Raw genomic sequence first — 25,706 nt, forward strand, 5'->3', positions numbered from 1 at the left:
AGCCTGAAATTCACAGATTAGAATGAGGCTGGTATAAAATCACATCCATCTTGTTCCTTCACAGAGTTGAACTATATTGAGATGTGCAAAATATATTGTACATCTTTGCTTGGATAGAATCTATCGTCCACCTCTCCTTCTGTTTTTTTAGGATATTGTCCAGTGTGCCATGGCTATAGATGTCATACGTAGATGATACTTAGCTCTTGCTGCTCTTCAAAAGGAACTAGATAGTTTTGGTGCAAGAAAACACTGCTCCAGTACCTAAAATGTGATACCTTCATGATTTTCATTGTTACTACCATTAATAAAAACCTTCTCTGTCATAAGCATCATTGTCTATCATATTTTTCTAATTTTCCCCCAAAGAAAAACTTTAAATTCCTACTATTTTACATTGTCTTCTGTTTATCTTTAGTTTCACAAAATGTATTAATATTTCTCAGCTAGCTCCTTTGATTATTTCAATCATAACATTTGTATCTACTTAATATTTCAAACTTAAATCTTTCCTATTTTAATTGTTAAAATATTTTTCTCAGGCATAATTCTTTTTAACCTCACCATTATTGCTTCTTATTTCTTCTTTTTCTTTTAAATATTCTGATGGTTTTTGTTCCTTTTGATCTTATAGTTTTTTATCTTTTATCTTCTTTTTATATCCTTGGTTTATAAATAGCCAGAAGGAAATCTAGATAGTTTTTGTCTAGAGACAGATCCCAAACGTTTTGTTCACTTATACACTGTTGGTGGGACTGCAAACTAGTGCAACCTCTGTGGAAAGCAATATGGAGATACCTTAAAGAGATACAAGTAGATCTACTATTTGATCCAGCAATCCCATTACCGGGCATCTACCCAAAAGAACAAAAGACAGTCTATAAAAAAGACATCTGCACTCAAATGTTTATAGCAGCACAATTCACAATTGCAAAGATTGGAAACAACCCAAGTGCCAATCAATACATGAGTGGATTAATAAAATGTGGTATATGTATACCATGGAGTACTATTCAGCTATAAGAAACAATGGTGACATAGCGCCTCTTGTATTTTCCTGGATAGAGCTGGAACCCATTCTACTAAGTGGAGTGTCCCAAGAATGGAAAAATAAGCACCACATGTACTCACCATCAAATTGGTTTCACTGATCAACACATAAGTGCACATATAGGAATAACATTTACTGGGCATCGGGCAAATGGGAGAGGGGAGGAGGGAATAAGTATATACATACATAATGAGTGCGATGTGCACCATCTGGGGGATGGACACGCTTGAAGCTCTGACTGGGGCGGGGAGGTGGGGCAAGAACAATATATGTAACCTAAACATTTGTACCCCCATAATAAGTTGAAATAAAAAAAAAAAAGAAAAAAAAAAACACCAAAATGTTTTGTTTATGAATTGGTCATAGATGTAGAAGGAAAAAAAAAATTAGTATTGAAACCTAGCATTTTAACCAGAGCAAATGGGTGAAAAAGGATGTGATTTACTGAGGTAGGAAAAACCAGGATAGGAGTATGTTGTAAGAGAAAATAAAGAGTTTCTTCTATCACCGTATAATAAAAGAAAGAGCATTTTAACAGAAAAAATGGACATAAACCCAGATATTTTAAAAAGAATACTTTTGGTTTTCTGAAAAGTTCACTAAATGGTGTATTTTTTTCTTTTTCATTTTGCAGTGAATTGGTGAAAACTTCTTACATCTGAGAATACTTGCCGTAGATAATGTAAGGGTTTATGTTTCAGGAAAATTCACTCTGGCATCTGTGTAGAGAATAGATTGAAGTCAAAAAGTGCAATTAGGATGGAAAGTCGATTACAATTTGGCTAAGGTGAAGAAGGGAAAACTGTTGATAGGGAAGCCGGAAAAGTTGTGCCTGATGTACTTGAGTGTTTTCAGTAACGTAGAGGAAAGAAGCATTTTTTTGAGAATCATGTGGTTGAGTATTCTTTTTTAAAGAAAAGGTGATAATTTGATGAGTTAAAAATGGCATCTAGCTGTTTTAATAGGCATATTTAATCTTTCTGAGCTTCAGAAAAGGAGTCCTGCCCAACCAACTTGTTGTGTTTACTGAGTATCATGTTTTATTTAGAAAAGGCTTTGGAGCCCATGCTATTCCAAAGGTTTCGATGAAATAAAATAAAATAGTAGTAATTTGTAAATGTATTGAACATGTTAAATATTACCTCCATCAGTGAGATCATGAGTTTCTTAAAAGCAAGAGTGCCGTTTTCTTTTTTGTAGAGGTAGCCTGTTAATTTGGTGAGAAGGGGTCACACCTTAGAGATCAGCACTGGTTGTCTCCCACCCACCCTTAGGTCCTTCATCTGCAATGGGGGCAGTGATGTGTATGTCATACGATTCTTCAAGGTATTTAATGAAATGTGGATGTGGATGTGGATGTGGATGTGTAAAGGAGAAGGGATTGTAGACGTGTTAGCTGTATATTTCTCTTCTTTTTGCTCCAGTGCCCCTATGCTGGGTACACACCGAGGGTATTAACCATATACTCGTTGTGTTAATGAATGCATGACGCGGGGCGAAAAGAGTTTTTTATTTTAGAATTCTGAAGGTTTGGAGCACGTGAGTCTGTCAACAGCTGAGACATGGAACGTCAATAAAGTTTTGTTAATTTTTTTTAAAAAAGCACCCACTAAACTACAAAACCCTTCTCTCTCCTAGACGTAGACGAGTCACGTGGCTGCCAGGACTCCGGAAGTCTGGCCCGCTCGGCCAATCACGCCAGGAAGCCTAGGCAACGGCGGCAGGCTGGCCAATCATGGGGAAGCTTGCTCCGGGCCGAGCCGGGTCCCGCCTCTGCGCGGAGCGCTGACGGGTCGTTAGCGGATACGGAGCCCGTGGGGGCGGGGCCAGAGGCCTTTGCCGGGTTTCGCGTCCGGCTCTTCCCTCCAGGTCCTCGGCTCCCGCTCCGCCATGGCTCCCAAAGGCGGGTCTAAGCAGCAGTCCGAGGAGGACCTGCTCCTGCAGGATTTCAGCCGCAACCTCTCGGCCAAGTCTTCCGCGCTCTTCTTCGGGAACGCATTCATCGTGTCAGCCATCCCCATCTGTGAGTGCTGGGACCGAGGCGAGCGGGGGAGGCCTCGGGCAGGTCGGGCTGGGCTGTGCTGGGACGTGGCAGGGCCAGGCGGGCCGGCGGCCTCCCCAGTTCTCCTGAGCTCGGGAAGGCACGTAGCCTCTTCTCGGTTGGGATTGTTGTGGGCGGCATTTCAGGGAAGTGACTTGTGGCGCTTTTTAAAAGTGCGCCGGTTTCTGGGCCCCACCCCCGGAGTGAGAGTCACTAGTTCTGGGATGGCGGCCCCAAATCTGTATTTAAAACAGACGCTGGAGTTAATTACTTGTGTATTTCAGTGCCTGCTGTCCTTTTCCATACAACTGGCGTTTGCCGTTACGAAATCTTAAACTTACTATCTTGGAGAAACTAATGAATTAGGAGAGCCAGCCACCAAGTAATCCTCAGAATTATAAGTGTGTCTTCACGTGAACTACCTCACACCGATGAGCATAATTTTCCTAATTTGCAGAATGAGAGAGGTTGAAGCAATGGCAGGAGTCAGCAATCTACCTTATTTAGACATTTTAATAAACCTACAAGGCCAACTCTAGAATTCTCGCCTTGTTGGGAAGCTGTTTGCACACTTAGCCAAGATTATTTTTAGAGCTCAGGGTTCCCGAATTTGAATCTCGTGTCTTTCACACTGCTGCACTGTTGTTGGTCAGTTAAATCCAAATGTGTGTTCTCTTTTGTTCTTATAAAACCCAGTGTGGCAATAAACGTGGTGTGAAGCTATCCCACAAAGCACTGCCTTGATTTGAGATAACAGCCACGTCAGCAAGTAAACTATGGTTTGGGACCGCACGTGGCTGTTTTGGAATGGCCTGTATTTAGCTCAGTAGTACCCTGATGAATGAAATTTGAAGTCTGAATTGTGATTTTGTTGAGCTAGTTCTCGTTTTAGAAGAAGCAGAAATCTCATCTGGACTAATAGGAAGATTATGTTTTTTCAAGTGCTCTGAACTGGGAAAGCAAGGTTGATACTGTAACTGTTTTTACTGGCTGTCTCACCTGTGATGATGTTGAGATACTGTATTGGTTTCCCTAACCCCAAATGTATTTCATCAGGCTTAGCTATAATTAATTTAGCAGGATTTTGTTATGGGGTGGTAATATTTTGTTTCTTTTTATACCCTTCCCCCATCTTAATTCAGGGTTATATTGGCGAATATGGCATATGGATCTTATTCAGTCTGCTGTTCTGTATAGTGTGATGACCCTAGTAAGCACATATTTGGTAGCCTTTGCATACAAGAATGTAAAATTTGTTCTCAAGCACAAGTAAGTACATTTTTCAATTGCATTTTTATATAATGGGATGTTTCCTTAAAGATCATTTGTATATGTGTTGGTTTCAATAAGCATTTGAGATTTACGTGTGTGTGTGTGGTGTGTGTATAGTTGAGGGGGAAGGCACACTGATGCTAGGAAGAATTGTTAACTCACTGAAGCAGAGACAGTGGTCAATCTGACACTACTATGAAAGTAGGTTTGATGCTGGAATTAGAACACTTCAGCACTAGCTTTAATATGAGATTCATCAGAAAAACAACCCCATCAAGTAAATTAACATTTCAGAAGCCAAGTGGAATTCTTTCTGGAAAGAATTGTTCTGGGCTCTTCATGTACTATTTTTGCAGGTGAAAGAAATGGTCTTTTAAAATTAAACCCTGACATTTTCAAGGCTAATTACTTTTTTCTTACAAGTGTATAAAATGTAAAGGTTAACTCTATTTCTTCTATTTTAAGATCACATGTATTATAAAATATATAATTATTTTAGGAGTAGCTTTTGGAGAGGAGAATACAAGCCTTACCACAATAAATTTGTACATTAATTATTAATATAAGCAATTATATACTCTGGTTTCATAAAGATTAAAATGTGGGGGAAGTCCAGACTTAGGAAAGATGGTAGGTAACTTTTATTATTTCTGAGTGTCATGGTCTTTATTGGAATTAGGTATAAATTATTGTTTAATTGTAAAAGGCACCCTTTGAAATTGCTTTCATGCACTTTTTGTTACTTGATTAGGGGATAGCAGGATATTCCTGCTTCCTTAATGGGGCCTTCTAGGTGTTATATTTCTTTGGAAATAATTTCTTAAAGACAGTTGGAATTTTGCTGAGACTTGAAGTGCCAGCATACTTTGTATGTTCTTTATCTTTTCATTTCCATAGTTCCCACTCTAGTTTGGACACTTTTTATTTGGATTGCTGTAGCAGTCTCCATCTGGTCTCTTAAAAATTTTAAGGACTGCCTTGCCATGCACTATATAAAGCATGTTACTCTATGTAATCCTTACATCTTCCATATAAAGCACAAATATTATCCTTGTTTTATAGGATAAAAAGTCTGTATTCTTCATCGTTCGACGTCATTTTTTTATCATATCATTCTCTTAACTCATTATGGCCATCTTTTTCCAATGCATTAAAGGCAAATTCTTCCAGACCCTTGGAATGCAAGTCATCTGTCTGCTTTCTATGAGTCTATCCTCATCTTTTAGATTTGGGTCTTAAGCTTTCTGACTCTGCCTTTGTGTCATCCTTTGAATGTGACTTGTACCTTCCCCCATTCAGGAGTATTTCCCTTCCTTTCCATTCTTACATGTCTGTTATTTCAAAACCTCTAGGAATCTTTTCCAAAGAAATCCTTCCTGACTTTGATCATTCTTTTGCCTTTTTGAGCTTTGTTGTCCCCATGTTAGACTCCTTCTGGGATGGAGGAATAAAAACCTATTGAGATGATCTCAGTTAACAGGAGTTTATTGTAAGAAATGGCCAGAAATGCCGTGGTTCTTAAAACAGCCTGGTATTGGCACAAGTGCAGGGACACAGACCAGTGGAACACAACAGAAAATCCAAATATAGAACCATCCTCATATAGTCACCTAATTTTTGACAAAGCGGGAAAGAATATACTCTGGGGACAAGAATCCCTATTCAATAAATGGTGCTGGGAGAATTGGTTAGCCACTTGTAGAAGACTGAAACAGGACCCACAGCTTTCACCTCTCACAAAAATCAAATCACGGTGGATAACAGACTTAAACCTTAGGCGTGATACGATCAGAATTCTAGAAGAAAATGTAGGAAAGACTCTTACAGACATTGGCCTAGGCAAAGAATTTATGAAGAAGACCCCCAAGGCAATCACAGCAGCAACAAAAATAAATGAATGGGACATGATTAAATTAAAAAGCTTCTGCACAGCCAAAGAAACAGTCCAGAGAATAAACAGACCACCTACAGAATGGGAAAAAATTTTTGCATACTACACATCAGATAAAGGACTGATAACAAGAATCTATTTAGAACTCAGGAAAATCAGCAAGAAAAAATCAAACAACCCTATCAAAAAGTGGGCAAAGGACATGAATAGAAATTTTTCAAAAGAAGATATAAAAATGGCTAACAAACATATGAAAAAGTGTTCAATATCTCTAATCATCAGGGAAATGCAAATCAAAACCACAATGAGATATCACTTAACCCCAGTGAGAATGGCCTTTATCAAAAAAACCCAAAACAACACATGTTGGCGTGGGTGTGGAGAGACAGGAACACTAATACACTGCTGGTGGGACTGCAAACTAGTGCAACCCCTGTGGAAAGCATTATGGAGGTATCTTAAACAGATTCAAGTAGACCTGCCATTTGACCCAGCAATCCCATTATTGGGCATATACCCAAAGGAAAAAAGGTCATTCTGTAACAAAGACACATGTACCCGAATGTTTATAGCAGCACAATTCACAATAGCAAAGATGTGGAAACAACCCAAATGCCCATCAATACATGATTGGATTAGTAAACTGTGGTATATGTATACCATGGAATATTACTCAGCTAGAAGGAATGATGAAGATACGACATCTCTATGGTTCTCTTGGAGAGAGTTGGAACCCATTATATTAAGTGAAGTATCCCAAGAATGGAAAAACAAGCATCACATGTACTCACCAGAAAATTGGTTTCCCTGATCATCACCTAAATACAAATCTGGGAACTACACCAATTGGACATCAGACTGAGGTGGGGGGTGGGGGAGAGGATGGGGGTATGCCTACACAATGAGTGCATTGCGCACCGTTTGGGGAGTGGTAACACTTGAAGGTGCTGACTCGGGAAGGGGGGTGGGGAAAAAATATGAAACTGTTGTTTTTAACTTGCACTGTTCACTTAATAATTTATCATGAATATTTCCCATATTATTTCATATCATTGTACAAGAAATAATGTATACATCATGAGGACATACTGTATCTAACAAGATATACTGTTAGACTCTTTGATTCTGTAAAATTAAATTGAAAAAAAAAAAAGAAATGGCCAGAAATGGTCTCAGTGGCTGAAAGTGGCCATGGTATTTTCCCCACTATCATTCTGGACACACAGGGGCTCAGGTTTTGTGGCTGCAGTTATGATAGACCAGCAGAGTAATTGGGTCATCTTTGTCATCTTTCTGCTTGGCAGCTTCTGCATTCTAAGATTCAGCCGTCTTGGCCTCTGCTTTTGTGGACTGTGTTTCTTTTGAGGCATGGCCATCTGTGGATAGAGAAGCCCTCAGAAGTGGGCATCTTGTATGACCCATCCTTTGGGATCTCCTTGGAACTCAGTCGCTTTGAGAGTTGGCATTTTTCACTTGTTCATGTATCATTTTTCATTCACCTCGTTGGAATCAAAATCATGTTCTTTTTACTTTCTCATTTCTACTTTAGGCTTCTTGAGGACAACTGCCATATATTTTGTTTTATATCCCTTACAACAGTTGATGGTACATTTAGTTCAGTAAAATTTTAATGACTTACTGACTTAATAGACTCTCTCAGAGTAGAATTTTTTTTTTTAGTCATAGTTTTGGTTTAGTATTAAATACTGCTACTGACATGGAAACTCCTACACATTTGCAAGATGGCTAAGGCTCAAAGATCCAGCGAGATGTTGAGTGTGGGTAGGTGTTAGTAGTAGAGGGAAGATGGCAACAAGAGTTGACAATCTGGATTCCAGCCTGAGCTCTGCTACTCTTAAATGTGTGGCTTGGGCGTATATTTTACCTATGTAGACTTCAGATTCCTGAGCTGTGAAATAGAGATACTAATGGTACCTCAGACGCTGGTGAGGATTAAAAATGATCATGTGTGACATGTTAAGCGTAGTGTCTGGCACATAATAATGCATGGTTGGAGAGGTTGAGGGTAAGAGAGCCCTTAGGAATTTTTATAAAAAGGTAGCATAATTTAAAAAATGTTTGCAAAAATGTGTTTATTTTAAAAAATTAAGTATTAACACTTGTTTTTATCCTGGAAAGGTTCTGATATACTGATGTAAAAGAAGGAAAATATAGTTGATTTTCTGGATTATTTCAGTTGACTATGTGCTAGGTCACTAGAGTGACCTCTATCTTGTTTTAGAGTATTCAGCACTGAGTGAGGTTTATTTTCTAAGAGCCTTAAAACAGAGGAGAGGGGCCTTCTTCAGTTACAGTAAAGCGACAGTGTGTTTGTTATGGCTCTGGTAGTGGAGTATAGAATTCTAGACCTAGAAGAGAAATTACTTAGTTATCTGGTTTAGTATTTTCAGAAAGATTTGTCCTGCGAACAGTTAGTTTGACTATTTGTCCCAAAGATGCATGGAGATAACCAATCCTTTTGAAAAATATAGTAGTTTATTCCTGTGTCCTAACACTATGACAGTTTGGTGGGGGGAGGTGTGTATGTGTATTTTTTATATTCAGCTAAGACGGTTTTCTGTAAACCACATCCATTTCATTTCAGTTGGTCTTTTGTAGGAAAAAGTGGTCTGATGTTAAGTTCAAGAAACACTTAACTTAGTGCCTGGTCTGCTTGAGAAAAGAATCTCAGCCTTTGGAACCTAGTGTCTCAGGAATGAAAGAAACATCTGAAAAGATGGTTTCTACATGATATATGAGTCAGGTGAATTTGGATCTTTGGAGTAAAAAGTACACTGTAGTGTCCTGAAATATCTCTTAAAGAGGTAGCTTTCTGCCCTCTTAGCTGCCATTTCATTAGGTTTCAGAATTTATTTCCTCTTATCTATTTTTTTAGAGCAACCAGTTTTCCTCTCTCCAGTTATCAATTTGTGTGGGGTAACAAAGTAAAAAGTAACTTTGTAAGCCTTTAAAAAAATACAGTAGTTTTCTTTTTAACAATGTCAATTCTGACTCAGTTCTTGAGTGAACTAGAGATAGAGACATAGGTAAAATCAGCTACAGTTTGTGCTTAACTTGTATCACAGAAACTATTGCGGTTGAAGAAAGATTGAAAACTATTGCCTTGAATGATACTGGGCTTTCTTTGCTGGGATCCTAATTTCTCCACAGTTTTCTTCAGGTACACTGACTAGAACTACGTACAGCATAGTAACGAAGGTTTGATTGCTTTCCTGTAGCGTGAACAGATTTCTATCTCCGTGTTCCATATCCTGTTGGGATATTGTGTTGAATGCTGTCATAATGGGACTTTTTAGGTAATTGTTAAATTTTGCTTGTGGTCAGTTATTAGTTTTTTATATTTATGGCTAACCAGTTTCTCTTACGTTATGAAAAATATACCGTGTTGATTTAAGTGTCATAGTGTGTGGGAAGCTTTTTGTCTTTCATCCTAGTTTAAATTTTATCCTCTTTCACTAGCAACCATATCTGATAAAATTCATCTATAGATTCTTTTGATGAGTATAAATTTAGTTTTTTTCCTTCATCTGACCTGAATTTTTTCCTTCATCCTTCACTGAATATTTCATTCTGAGTTCTTGAGTAACACTTTCAATCTTTTCTGACTGATTCCATTATTAACTTTTGGTGCAACCCACCAACCAGTGGTTAATTTAACAAAGTGATGTGGACAGTCCCTGACCACGTGATATTATTTCTTTATAGTGAAATTGTCCTTTGGAGTGGAGTTAAATGCATTATTTTAAGATATTTCAGCTATTGTTTTCTTTGTTTATTAAGCCTAGTTTTCTCTTCTGTTATTTACTTGGAATTGAAATCATATCATTTGCTAATGCGTTTTGAAATTTATTTGTTGAATAGTTAAATTATAGGATAAAACAAAATGGAGCTATTCATAACTAAATTACACTAATAGCATTTGACTTTTATATCCATGTTAAATCCCTAAACTTTGGAAAATTCTCCTTTTAAGAGAATTAAGAAATAAAAACATGTAACTTATAAACCACATCTTGGAAGTTTCTTGAACAACTTCTTTTTTGGCTAGTACAGTAATAAAGTTGGAACTTCCTGTCCAGCTTATTTTCAGTTGCTAATATAACATATGAGTACAGAGTGTTTCTGAGAGTGTGTGATGTTCACTCATAGCACGTGAAAACTTTTTTCTTTTTTTCTTTTCCTTCCAGAGTAGCACAGAAGAGGGAGGATGCTGTTTCCAAAGAAGTGACTCGAAAACTTTCTGAAGCTGATAATAGAAAGATGTCTCGGAAAGAAAAAGATGAAAGGTTTGACTCCTTATTTAAAGTGTTTGAAATCAAAAAAGGGGGTGCTTTGGAGAAAGCAAGATTTTGATTTCTGATTAGAGAATGTGGATATTGGAATTATTTGAGGTAAATTTTAGAATTGTAGAAGTTGTAGTAATAGGAATGGTAATAGCTGACTTTGGGAGTTTTTATTACTACCAGATACTTCTCTCTGTGCTAAACAATATTTGATTTATTCCTCTAAAGGGCCATAAGAGGTAGGTACTGTTGTTATCTCCATTTTACACTGGAGGAAACTAAGGTACAGAAAGCTTGGGTAACTTGCCCAAGGCCCTAGATTAATACATGGCAGATCCTTGATAAGAACACAAGCAGCCTGCCTTGAGAACTTATACCTATAGTTGCTCTGCTGGAATTTAGCAGACAGCAGAGCTTTGTCCAGTGCTAGCTTTGCCTGTTGTTAGCTGTGGGACCTTGAGTTTATCACCTAACCCCTCTGGGTCTGAAAGGTTTTATGGTGTGTTATGTGTTAGCCTGCCTAGGTGGTAATATTTCTGTTCCTGAGCTTCCTGAGGGACATCTAGTACTTGGTTATCTGCATTGGCTGGGAAAAAGGAAAGAACTGGGTTTCTCTTTTTTTATCGAGTTCTCTGCCATGTTTGTTAGCTCCACTCCCATTTTTTCCTGTCAGCTGCTCTTAGAAGGCTCGTTGAACAGTCTAACACCTGAGTAGCAGAAGTCCCTGAATGACTGAATAAACTTGTGCTGCAGGGTTGCCAGATAGTTTTATAGAGTCAAGAGTCAGGTGATTTTCATGGATCTTTAGTTTTAGTGTCGACAAGGTGCTTTGTGGAACAGAATTTTTACCCCACTTTGTTCCAGAAAGACTTTTGGGAACTTGTAAATATTAAAGTACATATAATATATTTATTATATTTAATACAATTTTCTCAAAGTGCATATAAAACAAACAATACAATTTTAAAAGACCAGAAACCATTTAAAAAGAAGAAAAGGTGGATGAACAAGGACTGTAAAGTTAGTTACAGCATTTGAACCCCAATCATAGTTCTGAGTTTCCAAGTGCGGGGGGAAGCATCTGAGGTCACATAGCTTTCATTGTCTGAAGAGAGGCAGTGTGCAAGTCCTTCTGAAAGGAAACTTTCCTGGCACAGAATCTTGGAAAGACTTTATCAAGTGGATCCTTATTTAAGGGACACTGAGTAACTTAATGAACAATGTCTTCTGCAGTGGTTTTGGAAAGGCACCAAAACGTTATTGAAATAATTATCTCCTATGGATCCTTTATAAAACTGAAGGCACAGTATTAAAATTATGACAATAAAGGCTTTTTTGCAGAGAGCAGCTTTAATGAGGTCTGGCTGCATATTTTTGCACAGGGATGGAGGTTAGAGAATCTAGCTTACTTAAAAAAAAAACCTTTTTATTGAATTATATTCATTAGAACAGTTTCTTAAACTGGGATGCGCATCATTGTTACCCAAATTCAAATTGCTTATTACAGCTTATTTAGCTCTTTTACAGCCAAGCTTGTTGACTTTGGATTAGAACACTTGGTACATAAAATGTGTCAATCGCCAATAACATTAGTCATAGTATTGTTCTTAGGATTGAGGAGGGGTGTCACCTGGCTCTTGAGTAGAGTTATCTATTTTGGGGACAAAGTGTTTACAATAGTGGCTTTCAATCTTTTTGATAATGACCCACAGTAAAAAATATATTTTAGCTTTTGACCAAATATACATGCACCCATGAAAATGTTTCACAAAACAGTATTTATCCTACTGTGTACAATACACTCTTGATGTTTTTCTGTTCCTTCCTATTTCATTTGAAAAAAATTCTGGTCTCAACCCACTCAGTTAATTTCACTGGGCATTCGATCCACTCGATTGAATTCACGTCCCACTAATGGGTCACAACCTACCCTTTTAAAAACTACTTTACAAAGTTAATTAACCAGGAGGAATAAAGGCTCCCTTATTCACAGGCACCATGGAACTTCCTTTTGCCTGTGGGAAGGGGGTAAAAGAAAAGATTGATAAAGTACTAGTAAATTAATAAGACAAAATACCAAAACCAGTAAAATAAATAACAAGTGAAAGCATTTTGCAAATGTTAGAAAAACTCTTCCTAATGATCGAGCACATTCTTTGTTTGAAGTAAGTAAAAATGGCTGACAGTATCTGCTTCTGTGAGACCACAGCTGGTATTTGTCCTGCGGATTGTGTTCTGAAGGTGTGATGTTACTGAAGGCTGTAGAGAGCCTCAAGCCCAGGTATAGCCAAGGAAGCCCCATCAGGCTGCTGACCATCAAGTTTGTGTTTTAGGTGAGGGTCCAGAGAAAGAACTTGTTTGAGCTGCTGAGGAAACCATGCCAATTGTAATTAATCAATCCCTTCTTCCGTAGCCCTGGCTGCCTGGGAAAATTGATAACCAATGACTGTTTTCTTCAGCAGCAATAATGAGTGTGAAATATTTTTTTCAGTGGAGGAAAGGGGCCAATTCTGACTAAATTTAATATTAAAAACACATTGTCACCCTAGAACACTTAAGGAAAAACTTGTCTTAAAATGATCTAGAGCCACGTGGTATTTAGAGTTTTTAATCATATTTATAAACTTGTTTGACTTGTTTCCTTGTCTCCAGAATCTTGTGGAAGAAAAATGAAGTTGCTGACTATGAAGCTACAACATTTTCCATCTTCTATAACAACACTCTGTTCCTGGTCTTGGTCATTGTTGCTTCCTTCTTCATATTGAAGAACTTCAACCCCACTGTGTATCCTTTTAAAGGTTGATTATCTTTTTTAGAAGTCTAGAAACAGTAGTTGGTTTTGGTTTTGACTTGTCTGGGTATTTTAGTGGAAAGAAAAATTGCTCTGGGAATCAGTGTATTCAATAGCACTGACTTCAGGCAAGTTTCTGGACATTTAAAATAACAGCTTTTAGTGTGATTTAAAGTTCTTTTAAGTTTATGCATTGTGACTTATAATAAATAACAAGTATTATGCAGCAGTCTTCTATATGTGATTATGTATACTTGCCTACTTAAAAGTTCCAAAGAGCCAAAGCAAGCTTGCCTTCTTTGATAGCTTTTGGAATAAGCCCCTGTTTCTGCTTTTATTTTTGGGCTTTGGAGTTGGGTAGATGGCCAGTGCAATTACACAGGTACCATAATACCTCAGCAGTGTTTCAAGCTACTCTCAAATTGAGCTTTTGAGTAAGAATCAGTCTTCTCTAATTAAGGTAATTTATTAAAGGTGTTTTCCAGGAATGTGCAGCCAAAGTTATAACAATTGGAGACTATGATGTAATAAAACATCACACACCCTCCAACTTGTATTTTCTGGGAATACAGGAGTGTTTGCTGAAAATGGCGTAGTTCTGACCCTGGAAGTAGCTGCAAGCTTTCAGAACCTCCTTGCTATTACAAGCCAACTGTAGCAAAATTGCATGACAGGGGAGATTAATTTTTCCTTTGTTCTTGAGGGAGAGGGAGGGGAAGGAAAACAAGTCTCTCTTTCCTCCCCATGTTCTTTGATCAGCTCCTCTCTCATGAAGGTTAAATGGAATTCACATGTGTTCTTCTTGATCATGTGTTCTAGATTTCTGTCTCAAGAGTTTTCTTTTTAAAATTGGAACACATTTCCTGTGAATGTTTTTCATTTTTTTATGGTCTTCTGTCTTGCAAATTGTGTTTGCATTCAATGGGGCTTCATATCATTATAATTACACCAAGTATCAGGAATGAAACAGTACATTCCAAAGAGATGGGCTTTATTTTATTTAAAAACTAATTTTGTGTTCTTAATTTTTCCTTAACATTAAATTCCTACAGGAACTACATTTTGTCCATAAGTGCTTCATCAGGACTCATTGCCCTCCTGTCTACTGGCTCCAAGTAGACCATGACAGGTTTACCCTGGCTTTGTATCTATGGGTGGCCTGTGGTTTATGGAAAAGTAGCAGGGTGGTCGGGGTGGGAGACACACAAGATGTTTTTACAGTCTGGAGTTTGAGGGTTTAAAAACCCCAACAGAATGTAATTCAGTATTTGTATATTGGCTTTTTTTGATACTTTGTTGAAATTAAATGAAAGGGAAACTCAGTACCAGGACATTTATTAAAAGGCGAAAAGTGTCTTGCAATGTGCTGTAATCACAAGAGGAGAAAATAACTTGTTTCCTTGATCTGTCAGAGGTCACAGTAACCTGGGCTGAGCTGTTATTATTTAAAATAGTAGCAAGAAGTTAATAACTGGTTCTCTGTGTTCCAAACACAGTATTACAACTTTTTTTGAACCATAAATATCATAATGAATCTTCTTCCCAGAGGATTGAACCAGAAGCTTTGTGTTTACAAGTCTCTGAATTTGTGATTTGAAACAACACAAAGTTTAAAACATGATTTCTCCAACTTGGGGAAGAGAAACTTGTGGAAAAGGTTATTTTTGTTTTTTGGGGTTTTTTTTGGTTAAAAAAAAAAAAAAAAAAAGCAGCCAAAGTAGTAACGTAAAAATAGTGCACCAGGCGTATGAGAGTTGTCCTTTGGAGTTAAAGCACATACTGTTCAGCTGTATGGCTTTGGCCCTGCGTGGCCAGGGAGGTCAGCTTGACCCTGCCATGTTCGTTTGGCTTATTAAGACACAGGGATCATTGTTTTCCTTGACCAAGGTCTCATACCCCGGAAAGAATGTTAAGTAAGAGAGAACACCTCTTTCCTGAATATTGACATGTAAAAGACCAAAGTAATTTTTGTGATCTTAGTTCTGGAATTTTAACAGTTCTCTAAGGAATTTATAGTGGTTTTAGTGCTTGTCAGCATTTTTCCCAATTTTCCCTTCAGTTCACAGGTCCCATCAATTGTGAACAAAATATTGATCTCTTCAGTCCTTCGGGGTCCAGCTGAGAGCAGTCTCTTGGTATTTTTAACCAGTATGTGTACAGATACCATCATTTTCTGTGTGCCATGACTTAAAAAACTTTAGGTAGTTCTTTAACCTATGTCACTTAAACAGAGAATCACAGGTGAAAACAGTTTCATATTCTATTAGCTTTTGACCACATCCAGTAATTTCATACAAGCAGTACCTCTGGGAAATATATTCCTCATCTTTAATTTCCACTTCTAAATTTAAGATGAATGTTATAAATGTTATTAGTTTTACTTATAACTTGAAGAGAGTCACTGCAAGGTACGATTAGGGTAACACATAAGAGGTTTTTTTTTTTTTTAACTTGATAAAAAGCCAGTCAGTAGTTTGATGGCATGGAGTTTATGTAGCAAATGCATTTGCTTATTTGACAAAATGATTTTTTGATTGACTATCAGTGTCTACTATTTGTTATTAGAGCTGGGGCAATAGCATTGTAAATTGCTGGTGAAAACGTGCCACTAGATGGCAGTGCCTGTAGAGATGGGGAAAAAATTGCCACCATTCTTGGTATAATACAGGTTAGATGGGTTGGTGAAATAGGGATAGCTCAATAGAATTTCTCTTGAATTAGTAAACTGAAAATTTGTAGGAGAATGAGTAAGCAAAATTTGTTTTCTGTCCTGAATTTTTCCTAGAGTGCTCTGTTTTTAATCCTGATAATGTTTTCTAACTTTCTATACTGTTAGATAAATTTCTGTGCATAAGATGATAAGGCATATACTCACAGTTCAACAGTTTTCATTAAAGATTTACTGTACCAGCACTTTACTCTCAAGAATTGCAGAACCTTTTCCCCTGTACTCTCCCTATCGTCTACAACAGCTATGTGGCACATAGAATTATGATGTGGTCAGTCTGATTTAAATAGTAAAAATCTGCTGTAGAATTTTTATCTTAAAAAGACCTCATACCCAACTGCAGTAAAGAAGAGATTCTGTTGTAATTGCGATTCAAGGCAATTTCCTTTTTTCACACTCGTGATAAGTAGAAGCTTAGTGTTACAACATTTTCCTTTAAGCTGTTTTTAATTTCCTCATTTACAACTTAATAAAAGTCTTGGATTGAAATTCTTTTTAGCCAGTAAAAAGTCACTGGTTGTCGTACTTGGTGCATTATTGCAACCTGGAAAGGAGAATTTGAAACAAGTTTCGAAGTTAACTGAAATATGGAGGTTGAATTATACTCAAAATTCTTGTGAAATTTCTTGCTTAATAAGTATGATTAAACTTGGCTTTTGAAAATTCGTATTTTCCCTGGACTTCTTCATAAGAATCATGAATAAGTATATCATCTTTATTACATTATTTCACATTAACCATGATTTTAATTTCCCACACATGTAAATACTGGTCAAATGTCTGTGAGGCATTGACAGGCATAAAGCAGTTACAATAAAGAGCAGACATCAGGCCTCTGCCTTTGTGTGCCTGCTGTGCCTTCCTGCCCGCCCTGTTTCTTCATTTCCAGTGTGTATGCCAGTCACTACTGTTCTGGAGACAGGAAGGATACATATATGTGTACATGTATGGAGAAAACTAATTTACAGATATATCTACTGGGGCTGTAAGGGATTACTCTCACCGCCTTGGACTCCCAAGTAGGTGAGAATTGAAGATTATAGGAGGGTCTTTTGAGTGGTTGGTGTAGATTTTCAGGGACATGGTTAAAGACTAACTTCTTGGTCTTCATGAGTTTTCATTACATCTCTTCTCTGACTTTTCTTGTCTGATTCCTTAATTTGGGTTCATACCTAAACTTTTTAACTTAAAAATTCTCACAATTAACTTTTTAAGCTTAAAAAGAAGAAAAAGCTTTTCCTTAAAGGAGCACTGGACTGGAACATGAAATACTTGGGTTCTGCCATTAACCCGCAGTGTGAGTTTGGGCAAGTTTTTTCATCTATCCAGGCCCACTTTCTTCATTTGCCAAAGAGGGATAGCTTTGCAAATGGCCAAGGTTCCTTCAAGCTCTGACTTCTGCCTCTTGATGTTGGCACTTCATGAAGAAGTGACTGTCCTTACGTGGAAAGCCAGCCACAGGATTTCTAGTTTGCATTTCTCCTGAGATTTTAGTATAGAGATGGCTGCTACCCAGGTTACTGTTCAGAATGGTATGTTCTTTGCCAGGGTATTCTTTCCAGAGGAGAAAAGACAATGAGGGTGCATGGAAATTTTTCTTAAGGATATAAGTGTGAAACGTATTATCTAGTATATTTACCATGGCAAGATGATTTACATATAAAAAACAGGCTGTTCCCACAACAAAGCAATAATGTTTATATTTGGTTTTGATTTGCAGGTTTTTTAAAGGAAGTTTGAGAAGCTTTAACCTTAGTGCAGAGTATTCTAAAACCCAATGAGAAATATCTTTAGTAGCTAATCATATTCTCCATTAATAAGAGCAAAAAATTTGGATTCCAATCTAAGTCTTAATCTTTTGATCACTGCTATTTCTGTTGGCTATTTAGTGCAGCTTAGCTACCAACATAGTTTTTACTTAGATTATTGCCCGTTTTATGGCCTCATGTATTTTGTATGTATATATTTTATATATATGAAAAAATATACATATCTTTTATAATGAAAGATCAGATAAAAGCTATTATGAAATTGAATGCACAAAATGTTTTTATTACTCTAAGCAAATAAGTTAAATCTCATTTTCCATTAGACAGTACCTCAGCTCATTTATACATACAGTAGTTCACTGGTTTGAGTACACAATGAACAACTGAAAAAATGATCCATTTCCATCATTAATCTGATACTCTTGGGCAAAAAAGTCCAAACTCCCTATTAGAATACAGGTGGTAGCAATCAAAAAGAATTTTTTGATACCTCCCACTAACATTTTAAGATTAGAACTTAACCTTGAAATACATTCTGGACATAGTAACAAATAGTAACAGAAAATGGCATTTTAAAATGGTATCATATTTCTTCTGTAAACTCAAAGTGATTTCTGTATGGGGAACCTGCTGACCAGAAAATTAAATTAGAATTTTGTACATCCTCAGATGTCCAAATACAGTTAAAGGACCATCCCCATCCCCAAAAAGAAAGAGAAGCATGTTTTCTCTCTTTTTACAGATATCAACACACATGGTATGTTCTCACAATTTTTATGAAGTGAGATAGTAAACAAGGGTAAGTAGCCAATAGTGGCAGGGCTAGATATACCTCAGATTCTGAGTGCAACAAGGCTAAGCCCCTTTAATCCATGCAAAGAACTTTCATGCATATGGTTTAGTGCATATAATATGATTATAGAATCAGGAAGTTCTTTAACATTTTGCTCTTTACTGGGCAAGTTAATTCACCCAGCATATTCTGAGTAGTGACAGCATTTTTTACGAAGCCTATGATTCGCTTTCATGTTAATAATTCCTCAAAAACACTAAGCATTACATTGTAAAGTCCCAGTGCTAATTAAATGGAACATTTGCCTTTTCTAGATATTTTACAGGTTTACTTACAAAACTGAGCATGTGTATATTTATTTTTAAAGCTCAAATATTGACACTTGCAGAAGTTATGCCTATAAGCAGTTGAACGTATAAAGCAGGTTTTAATAAAATGTAAAAAAAAAAGACACTTCATTGCAGATACATTGCATTTTATTCAAAGCTAAGTTCCCATAGCAGTGTAATCCTCTCTTTCATAAATTAGCCATAATGTCTCTAGTTCGTGATTAGGGTATTCATCCCTTTACTCTCTTTATATGTAAATGGATAACATTAGAATCCTAATAGACACACTGGATAAAGTGTTGTACAGGGCCATTTTGGGGCCAAGCAACAGTAAATATTTGAAAGGTAAAGTAAATACCTAGAAATTTTAGTTTTGTTGAATGACAGTGAAACAAAACTTGCTAATGTGAATGTGAAGATAGGAAAAAAATGTAAAATTGTTTCTGCTTATCTCCCATGCAAGACTTCTCAGTGATGATATCTTACTCTGTTTCTTATGCATTCAAATTCATCTGTGGATTTTGTTCTTTTGAAAAAATATATCTGTACAGCCTTCTTTAAGTTACCAAATTCCTGAAAGTAATACATCTTTCCCCCCCATATTCTCTCCATTGCATAAGCATGAGGTGTACAGAGCAATGCAAGAATAGGTGATTCCAGTCCAAGGTAAGAAAATAGAACAGATTTTCTTGGTTGTGAATTTTCAGATGTGCACAGTGGTAGCAACAGTAGATACCTCAGAGAATCCAGGGACACTAGAGGTTGAGCAGCAGGCTGCTAAGTGATTCAAAAGACTGGCTAGTAACACTGTTCTGTACTGGGTGCAGGCCGCTATTTTAACCATGCAGCTTCTGTGGCTCATGCATTGCCTTATGATCTGTAGTCCTTTTTGCTGTAGGGCTTGTTGCGTAATATGTTATCAATCTCATTTACCACATGTGATGTCATCTTTGGGAGAACCTGAAAGCAAGAGGAGAAGTACAAAGGATGCGGTTAGTACTGTTGGTCATTTGTTGTTGGTTTGTGATCTGTATTAAGCAAAGTCGTCTAGACTTGTATACGTTCATAAACCACAGCTGGAATGAATGTAAGCTTCTTGAGGTCAGGAGCCTTGTTTGCTGACTGTGTAAATTAAGGCATAAGGTATAACTGAAGGCTCATAGAAATATAATACAAGCCACATTTGGAATTTTAAATTTTCTAGTGGCTACCTTAAAGAGGTAAAAGGAAACAGGTGAAATTAATACATGTTTTTACTCATTATATCCAAAGCATCATTTCAACTTGTAATCAGTATAGAAAATGAGATCCTTTATATATTCTTTTGTACTAGGCTTTCAAATCTTACGAGCATTTTATACTTCACATTTCCATTGAGACTAACCACCTTTTATGCACTCAGTAGCAACATGTGCACAAAGATGCATGAAGACTAGAAGCTACGGTGTAGACAGCACAGGTCTAGAGACTAAGTAGAGATTCATTCTGACTGGTGGTCAGAACTCCATTGAAGGATGGCCAGGGTTTGACAGGCATCCCAGGTAGATGGAATAGTATGAAAAAGTGCAATGGAGTGACATACAAGTATAGAGCGAGTAGTGGAGGTGTGGGGATGGTAAGAACAGGGGTAGGGAAATTGGGGTAAAGAGTAGAAAGTCTTCGTGATCATGGTATCTCCCCTGCCAGATGAGTGTAAGAATGGAAAGTCCTGAATGCCATTTTATGGAGTTGGAACTTTATTCTGTAGGCGTGGGGAACCTCTCAGGACTTCTGATCTGGGCGTAACACCATCAGACACCTGGAGGTAATTTGAGGGATGAGTTGGAGGAGGTTGGGGAACACAGATGGTTAGATGTGTATTGCAATCTAAGCCAGAGACAAAAAGGGCCTTAACTAGGCTAGAGGCAATGGAGTAGGAAAGGAGAGTAGATCTGGGAGACATTTTGGAGGATGGTGGTGGTTTCAAGACTGAGTGGCTAGCAGGATATTGGTGTAAATTATTGAAATTGGAAACTAAAGGAGAAGTAGTTTGGGGGATAAGAAATTTGGAGTAAGGTGTGTTGCATGTAACACATTAACTGCTACGTGAGTTGTATTTAACTCACCCTAGTTTTGAGCCCAGGGCCTCATAAAGCATGTGTAACTCACATCTCTTCACCTTGGGAGCCATGAGAACTACCTTTCAAGTTGCATATAACTCATGCACAGAAAACAAAAATAAAAAATTTTTCATTAAATTAGAAAGGATCATTTTGTTTTTGAAGTTTTTATTCTATTTTTGTAATAAAACACCATGGCCCCAAGCAAAAATTTTTTCCTAGTGTGGCAGTCCGTATGTTAAGGTGCCTATAGGATTACCCATGTAGAAATGACTTGTCGGCGCTGAAGTGCAGCTGTGGACTTCAGCGGTCGCAGGAAGACTGGAGTTGAGGATTTTTGAGTAATTTCCAGGAACACACTAATTGAAGCCCCTGGGAAAAGATGAGCTCATCCAGGGCTAGTTCTGAGAAGTGGGCCAAGGGCACACATTACACTGAGAGACAAGGGACAAAGGCAGACGTTCATGCTGGAATAGTCTAACCCTCTGTAGAGACTGTGGTGAAATACAATTCTGACGACCAGTGCTGAGGTTTCAGCCTCACCCTTCCTTTGCTGCAGTCGTGTTGGCCAAAGTGACCTTGTCTCCACTCAGCTGCTATCCTCAGAAGCCTTAGGCATTGGCAGAACAGTAGAGCTACTCAGCCTGGGAAACTTTTGCCTGGTTAACATTTTTTTATCCGAAGCTAAAAGAGGAATTTGATTTCCCACTAGCTCTGGAGTCTCAGGGTTTAAACGGCTAATGTGTTATTGACAATGAGATTGAAATCTAGAAATTGGAATTGTTGGAGGTTTTGTATCTAAAATGCACTGCGTTATCTATTTAAGGAGCAAAATTCTTCATTATACCAAAATAAATTTATAGAAAGAAGATTTAAACATTAAAATGATGAAACCATAAAGTACTCGAATAAAAAAATAGTGTTGCAAGACCAAAATTTTCAAGAGAAGCTATACTTCTAGAATTTTATATGAAATCACCCAGTTTTTTTAATGTTGACAACTATTTTAAAACATTTTAAGCTACTACAGATTAAGAAAACACTCCACAGGCTACCCAGTTTTGCAAACTTGGTGTTATATTTCCTGGAATAATTGGTGGGGTAAGGGACATCTGGCTAGTGTTGCTGGGGCTGGCAGGGTATTAGGGAAGTCCTTCTGGGATTGGGTCACTATTGATCTAGACTTTGGGGACAGTAGGATTTTGCCAGCCTGGGGTAGTGGTCACTTTGCAGACAGAGGACCACTGTTACATCTGGAGATCTGAGTGTGTGTGGTGGCTGGAGATTAGGGTTCTGGGAGGGGAGATGGGGGCTGTGAGGTCTGGATGTGGAGGGCCTGACTGCTGAGGAGCCTGGACTTCCCTGAGTGGGTGACAGGGAGCCTCAGAAAGGGGTTAAGGCTGACGGTAGGGGGAGGCAATTTTGTCCACCTTTTTAGGCAGAAGGGAGGAACATGGGGACCTGTGTAGGTGATGGTGGGCTGCCAACAGCTGTGGTTTCTCCTCTGTAGTCTCTCCCACCTGTTGAGGCTCTGATTTATACACACTCTGATGTTTGCACACCTAGACACACTGCATCCGTTGGAGCAGCTGTCTTCTCAGCCTACTAGAAATTTCCTTTTTTTATACCAGCTGGAACTCCATGCTTTCCATCCTTCTGCAGACAATCCCACCACTGCTGGGCACTTCTAGCCACCCAGTCTGCTTTTAGCCACATCACGGGGCCCAATCATAGCTTGTCTAGGGTGGACTTTTCAGTGCTGGGTGTGGAGTAGAAAGGGGGAGGGTTGGCAAGCCCCCGTGGTAGCAGCCTTGCTGCTTGGATAGTATTCCTTTTAGGGTGGATAACAGCCCCATCCTGTTACCAGCTAGAGCCTTGCTAGGGAGGAAATGCTTGGGGAAGAAAACTGACTAAAGAGCTTTCCTCTGAAATATGTCCCCTTCCCCCTCAGCTGCCTGGCCTACTCCCTCGGTCTATAAAGCTCAGCCCAGGAGTTACCTGTTTATGCCATCCCCAGGCAGTGTGACCTCCTCCTGGGATGGCAGTGATCTCCCTGTATTAATACAGTAGGAATCCTTAATTCCTCCCTTTTCCTGCCAAACCATGTCGTCTCTCTCTTCCAAACCCGTGGAATCCACCCAGTTCTCCCCACCTCCGAGGCCACCACCCTAGTTGAAGCCACCATCACCTCTCGCCTGGACCATTGCCCTTGCCCTTCATTCTGCTTTCCACACGGCAGCCACAGTGATCTTTAAACATCCAAATAGGAGCATGGCATGGCCCTCCTCCTAAAACCCTGCAAAGGATTGCTCACACGTAGAGTAAAGCCTGACCCCTGTGGTGTCCTGTGAGATCTGGCCCCTGCCTGCCTCTCCACTTCAGTGCATCTGCTGTCCCCTTTGTTCACCACATGTTGGCCACACTAGCCCGAGGCTGGAAGTTCCTTCCCCTCTCGGGCCTTTGCACTGCTCTTCCCTGTGCCTGGAATGTGCTTTCCTCCTTCCCACGCTGTGTGAAGGCACGTGGATAATTGTGAAGGCCTCGGAATAAACATACTCCAGGGGGGCCTTTTGCAAAGATGTTATTTAAAATAGGCCCACCCATTCTCAATTAGTCTATTACAACATCCTATTAATTTTCTTAATAGCCCTTTTCAAAATCTGAAATTATTTTGTATGTTTGTTTATCTGTCTCCTACTGAAATGTAACCCCCTTGAAGGTTGGGCAATGTCTTTCTTGTTTCCTGTGGTATCTCCAGTGCCTGGTACATAGTTGGCACTCAGAGATCTGCTGAACGAATTAAGGGACACGGTTCTTAATTCACTTTTTCTCAGCCAGCCCATGAGCTCTTTGAAGGCAGGGTCCTGTTCTTACTCATCCTGGTACTCCCACTGCCTAGCATGGTGCAGCCATGGAATAGGGCTCCGTAAATATTGGTGGAATTGAAATCATTGGATTGAATTTCAGTTCTTTGGTGTACCAACTCTTCCCTCTCTCATCATTACTGTGTAGCCTTATCTTTTCCCAGAGCATAAGTGAAAATAAGAGAAAGTGGGGTGGCATTCATAAAAGGGGCTTGGCACACAGTAGGTTGGCAATCAATGTTTGTGGAAAGAAAAAGTGAATAAATGATGTATGTGTATTGTCCAAAGACTATTACATTTCATGCAAGTTATTAAGCAGGCATTTATGGTCAGGATGGGGAAGTCAGTTGCCAGGTGTAACACTGGAATGCCCTGTCCCACAGAAACAAATCGTCCTGAGAAGTGAGCTCTGGGAACATTGCCTGTCAATATCTGGGTCCATCTACTGTGAAAGTTTTCTATTGCTTCTTAGGCTTTTGTTCTCCCTCCCCTCACACCCATAGAAGGACAGAGGTGGGGAGAGATGGGGCACTGCTTGGAGATGTCTTCAAAGGCACCATGACATTCCCTGGATTTGTTGGAAAGGGCTGCAGTACTTGCCTGAATGGCACCAAGGTTTTCAATGAGCTGTTCAGGAGTAGATGATCCCAGGAGCACAGAACTCACACCTTCGTTTCTCAGGCACCACGCTGGGAAGAAAGAACACTGGGTCAGGGTGTCAAAGCACTTCTCATTATTGATTAGCTTCTAAACACCAGCTACAGCTGTTTGTTGCAGCCGAAGTTTTTTTAACTTTGTGGAGGATACAGTGTTTTCTAGGATTAAAAACCCAAGCAGCGCCCCCTATTGTGTAAAAGATTTCATAGCATCTGTGCATTTGAACTGTGGGCTTAGGGTACATCCAGTCAAAGTCTATATTTTGTAAAGACTTCCCCTCCGGAAAGACAATGTTATTCTGTTTCTTTCAGAGCTAAATTTAATACTAATTTTCATGTTACCACCTAAAACCTATATTTATGACTTTGCAGAACTAGTGTTTCTCTGTGCATATTACTCTGACCACATGCTCTGGGTAAGAGTGGACAGAATTTCAGGTCTGGCATGTGTAATTCTTTGCAGAAACATCATTATCATCATTGTTGTCATTACCACCTACAGCTCACTTACTCTTAACATTTTACAGATGAAAAAATTGTTATGAGATTAAGTAACTTGCCTATGGCCAAATAGCTATGTTTTACTGTGCTTGTTAAAGCTGTAGGGATGCTGTTAATAATTAATCACATTAAATATATTCTTTGATTTTTTTTCTGAAGAAAGGATTAAAGTGACAGTCATACACACATACTTAGGTACATGACATTCCCCCCCCTCTATAACCACCTTCCATTTCCATCATTTCTGTTACTGTTAACTACAACTGACATTTCCTTGCCTTCCAACCTCAGAAGGGTCAAGCCACCAACAAATATTCTATTAAATTATTTTATTTGCATAGCCCTTCTCTTGAGCTTTTTATATCATGGATTTACTGTATCTGATATGTCCCAATTCCTGCTATTTCTTAATCCTGGGGTATTTTTTTCTAGAATCAGCACACATTTTATTCCTTTCTCACAGCTACCACATGAATTCTTTTATCTTCAGTTTCTTCATTTATAAGTGGAGATAGTAACAGCAAATCCTCCATTAACACCTGTAAGATAGGGCTAGTAACAGTACACACTTCATAGGATTGTTTCGATCAAGGAGACAAGACCATGAGTGTGGAGTG

The 25,706-nt window shown here is 38.5% G+C and overlaps 2 protein-coding genes across 7 annotated transcripts in view; one reads left to right on the forward strand and one right to left on the reverse strand.

Annotated features, from left to right (window-relative positions):
* The first annotated feature begins 2,908 nt into the window (after positions 1–2,908).
* Positions 2,909–16,751, forward strand: SSR3 (signal sequence receptor subunit 3). Of its 2 annotated transcripts, none has more exons than XM_069473054.1 (5): positions 2,909–3,074; positions 4,235–4,361; positions 10,464–10,600; positions 13,211–13,343; positions 14,403–16,751. In XM_069473054.1, the coding sequence occupies exons 1-5, from the start codon at positions 2,942–2,944 to the stop codon at positions 14,467–14,469; spliced, it is 597 nt and encodes a 198-aa protein (XP_069329155.1). In that variant the 5' UTR covers positions 2,909–2,941; the 3' UTR covers positions 14,470–16,751. The 2 variants fall into 2 exon arrangements, with proteins under 2 accessions (XP_069329155.1, XP_069329156.1); XM_069473055.1 differs by having other exon boundaries at positions 10,464–10,562; positions 13,212–13,343.
* Positions 16,752–19,540: 2,789 nt separating this feature from the next.
* The window catches only part of KCNAB1 (potassium voltage-gated channel subfamily A regulatory beta subunit 1), a 375,912-nt gene continuing 369,746 nt past the window's right edge, over positions 19,541–25,706 (reverse strand). For all 5 annotated transcript variants that reach the window (XM_069473059.1, XM_069473056.1, XM_069473057.1 and 2 more), the window contains 2 exons: positions 24,533–24,621; positions 19,541–19,929 (listed from right to left, as the gene is read on the reverse strand). In XM_069473059.1, coding sequence (XP_069329160.1) covers positions 19,840–19,929; positions 24,533–24,621 — 179 coding nt within the window. In that variant the 3' untranslated portion in view covers positions 19,541–19,839. The remainder of the gene's footprint in view (positions 19,930–24,532; positions 24,622–25,706) is intronic.

This window comes from Eulemur rufifrons, chromosome 7 (genome assembly GCF_041146395.1).
Source record: "Eulemur rufifrons isolate Redbay chromosome 7, OSU_ERuf_1, whole genome shotgun sequence".
In the NCBI taxonomy this organism is placed as follows: Eukaryota; Metazoa; Chordata; class Mammalia; order Primates; family Lemuridae; genus Eulemur; species Eulemur rufifrons.

Excerpts from the sequence above, each read along its gene's own strand:
- SSR3 (XM_069473054.1), top strand. The coding sequence starts at position 2,942 with ATGGCTCCCAAAGGCGGGTCTAAGCAGCAGTCCGAGGAGGACCTGCTC. Across the intron at positions 3,075-4,234 it reads CGTGTCAGCCATCCCCATCT|GGTTATATTGGCGAATATGG; the intron begins GTGAGTGCTGGG and ends ATCTTAATTCAG. Across the intron at positions 13,344-14,402 it reads AAGAACTTCAACCCCACTGT|GAACTACATTTTGTCCATAA; the intron begins GTATCCTTTTAA and ends AAATTCCTACAG.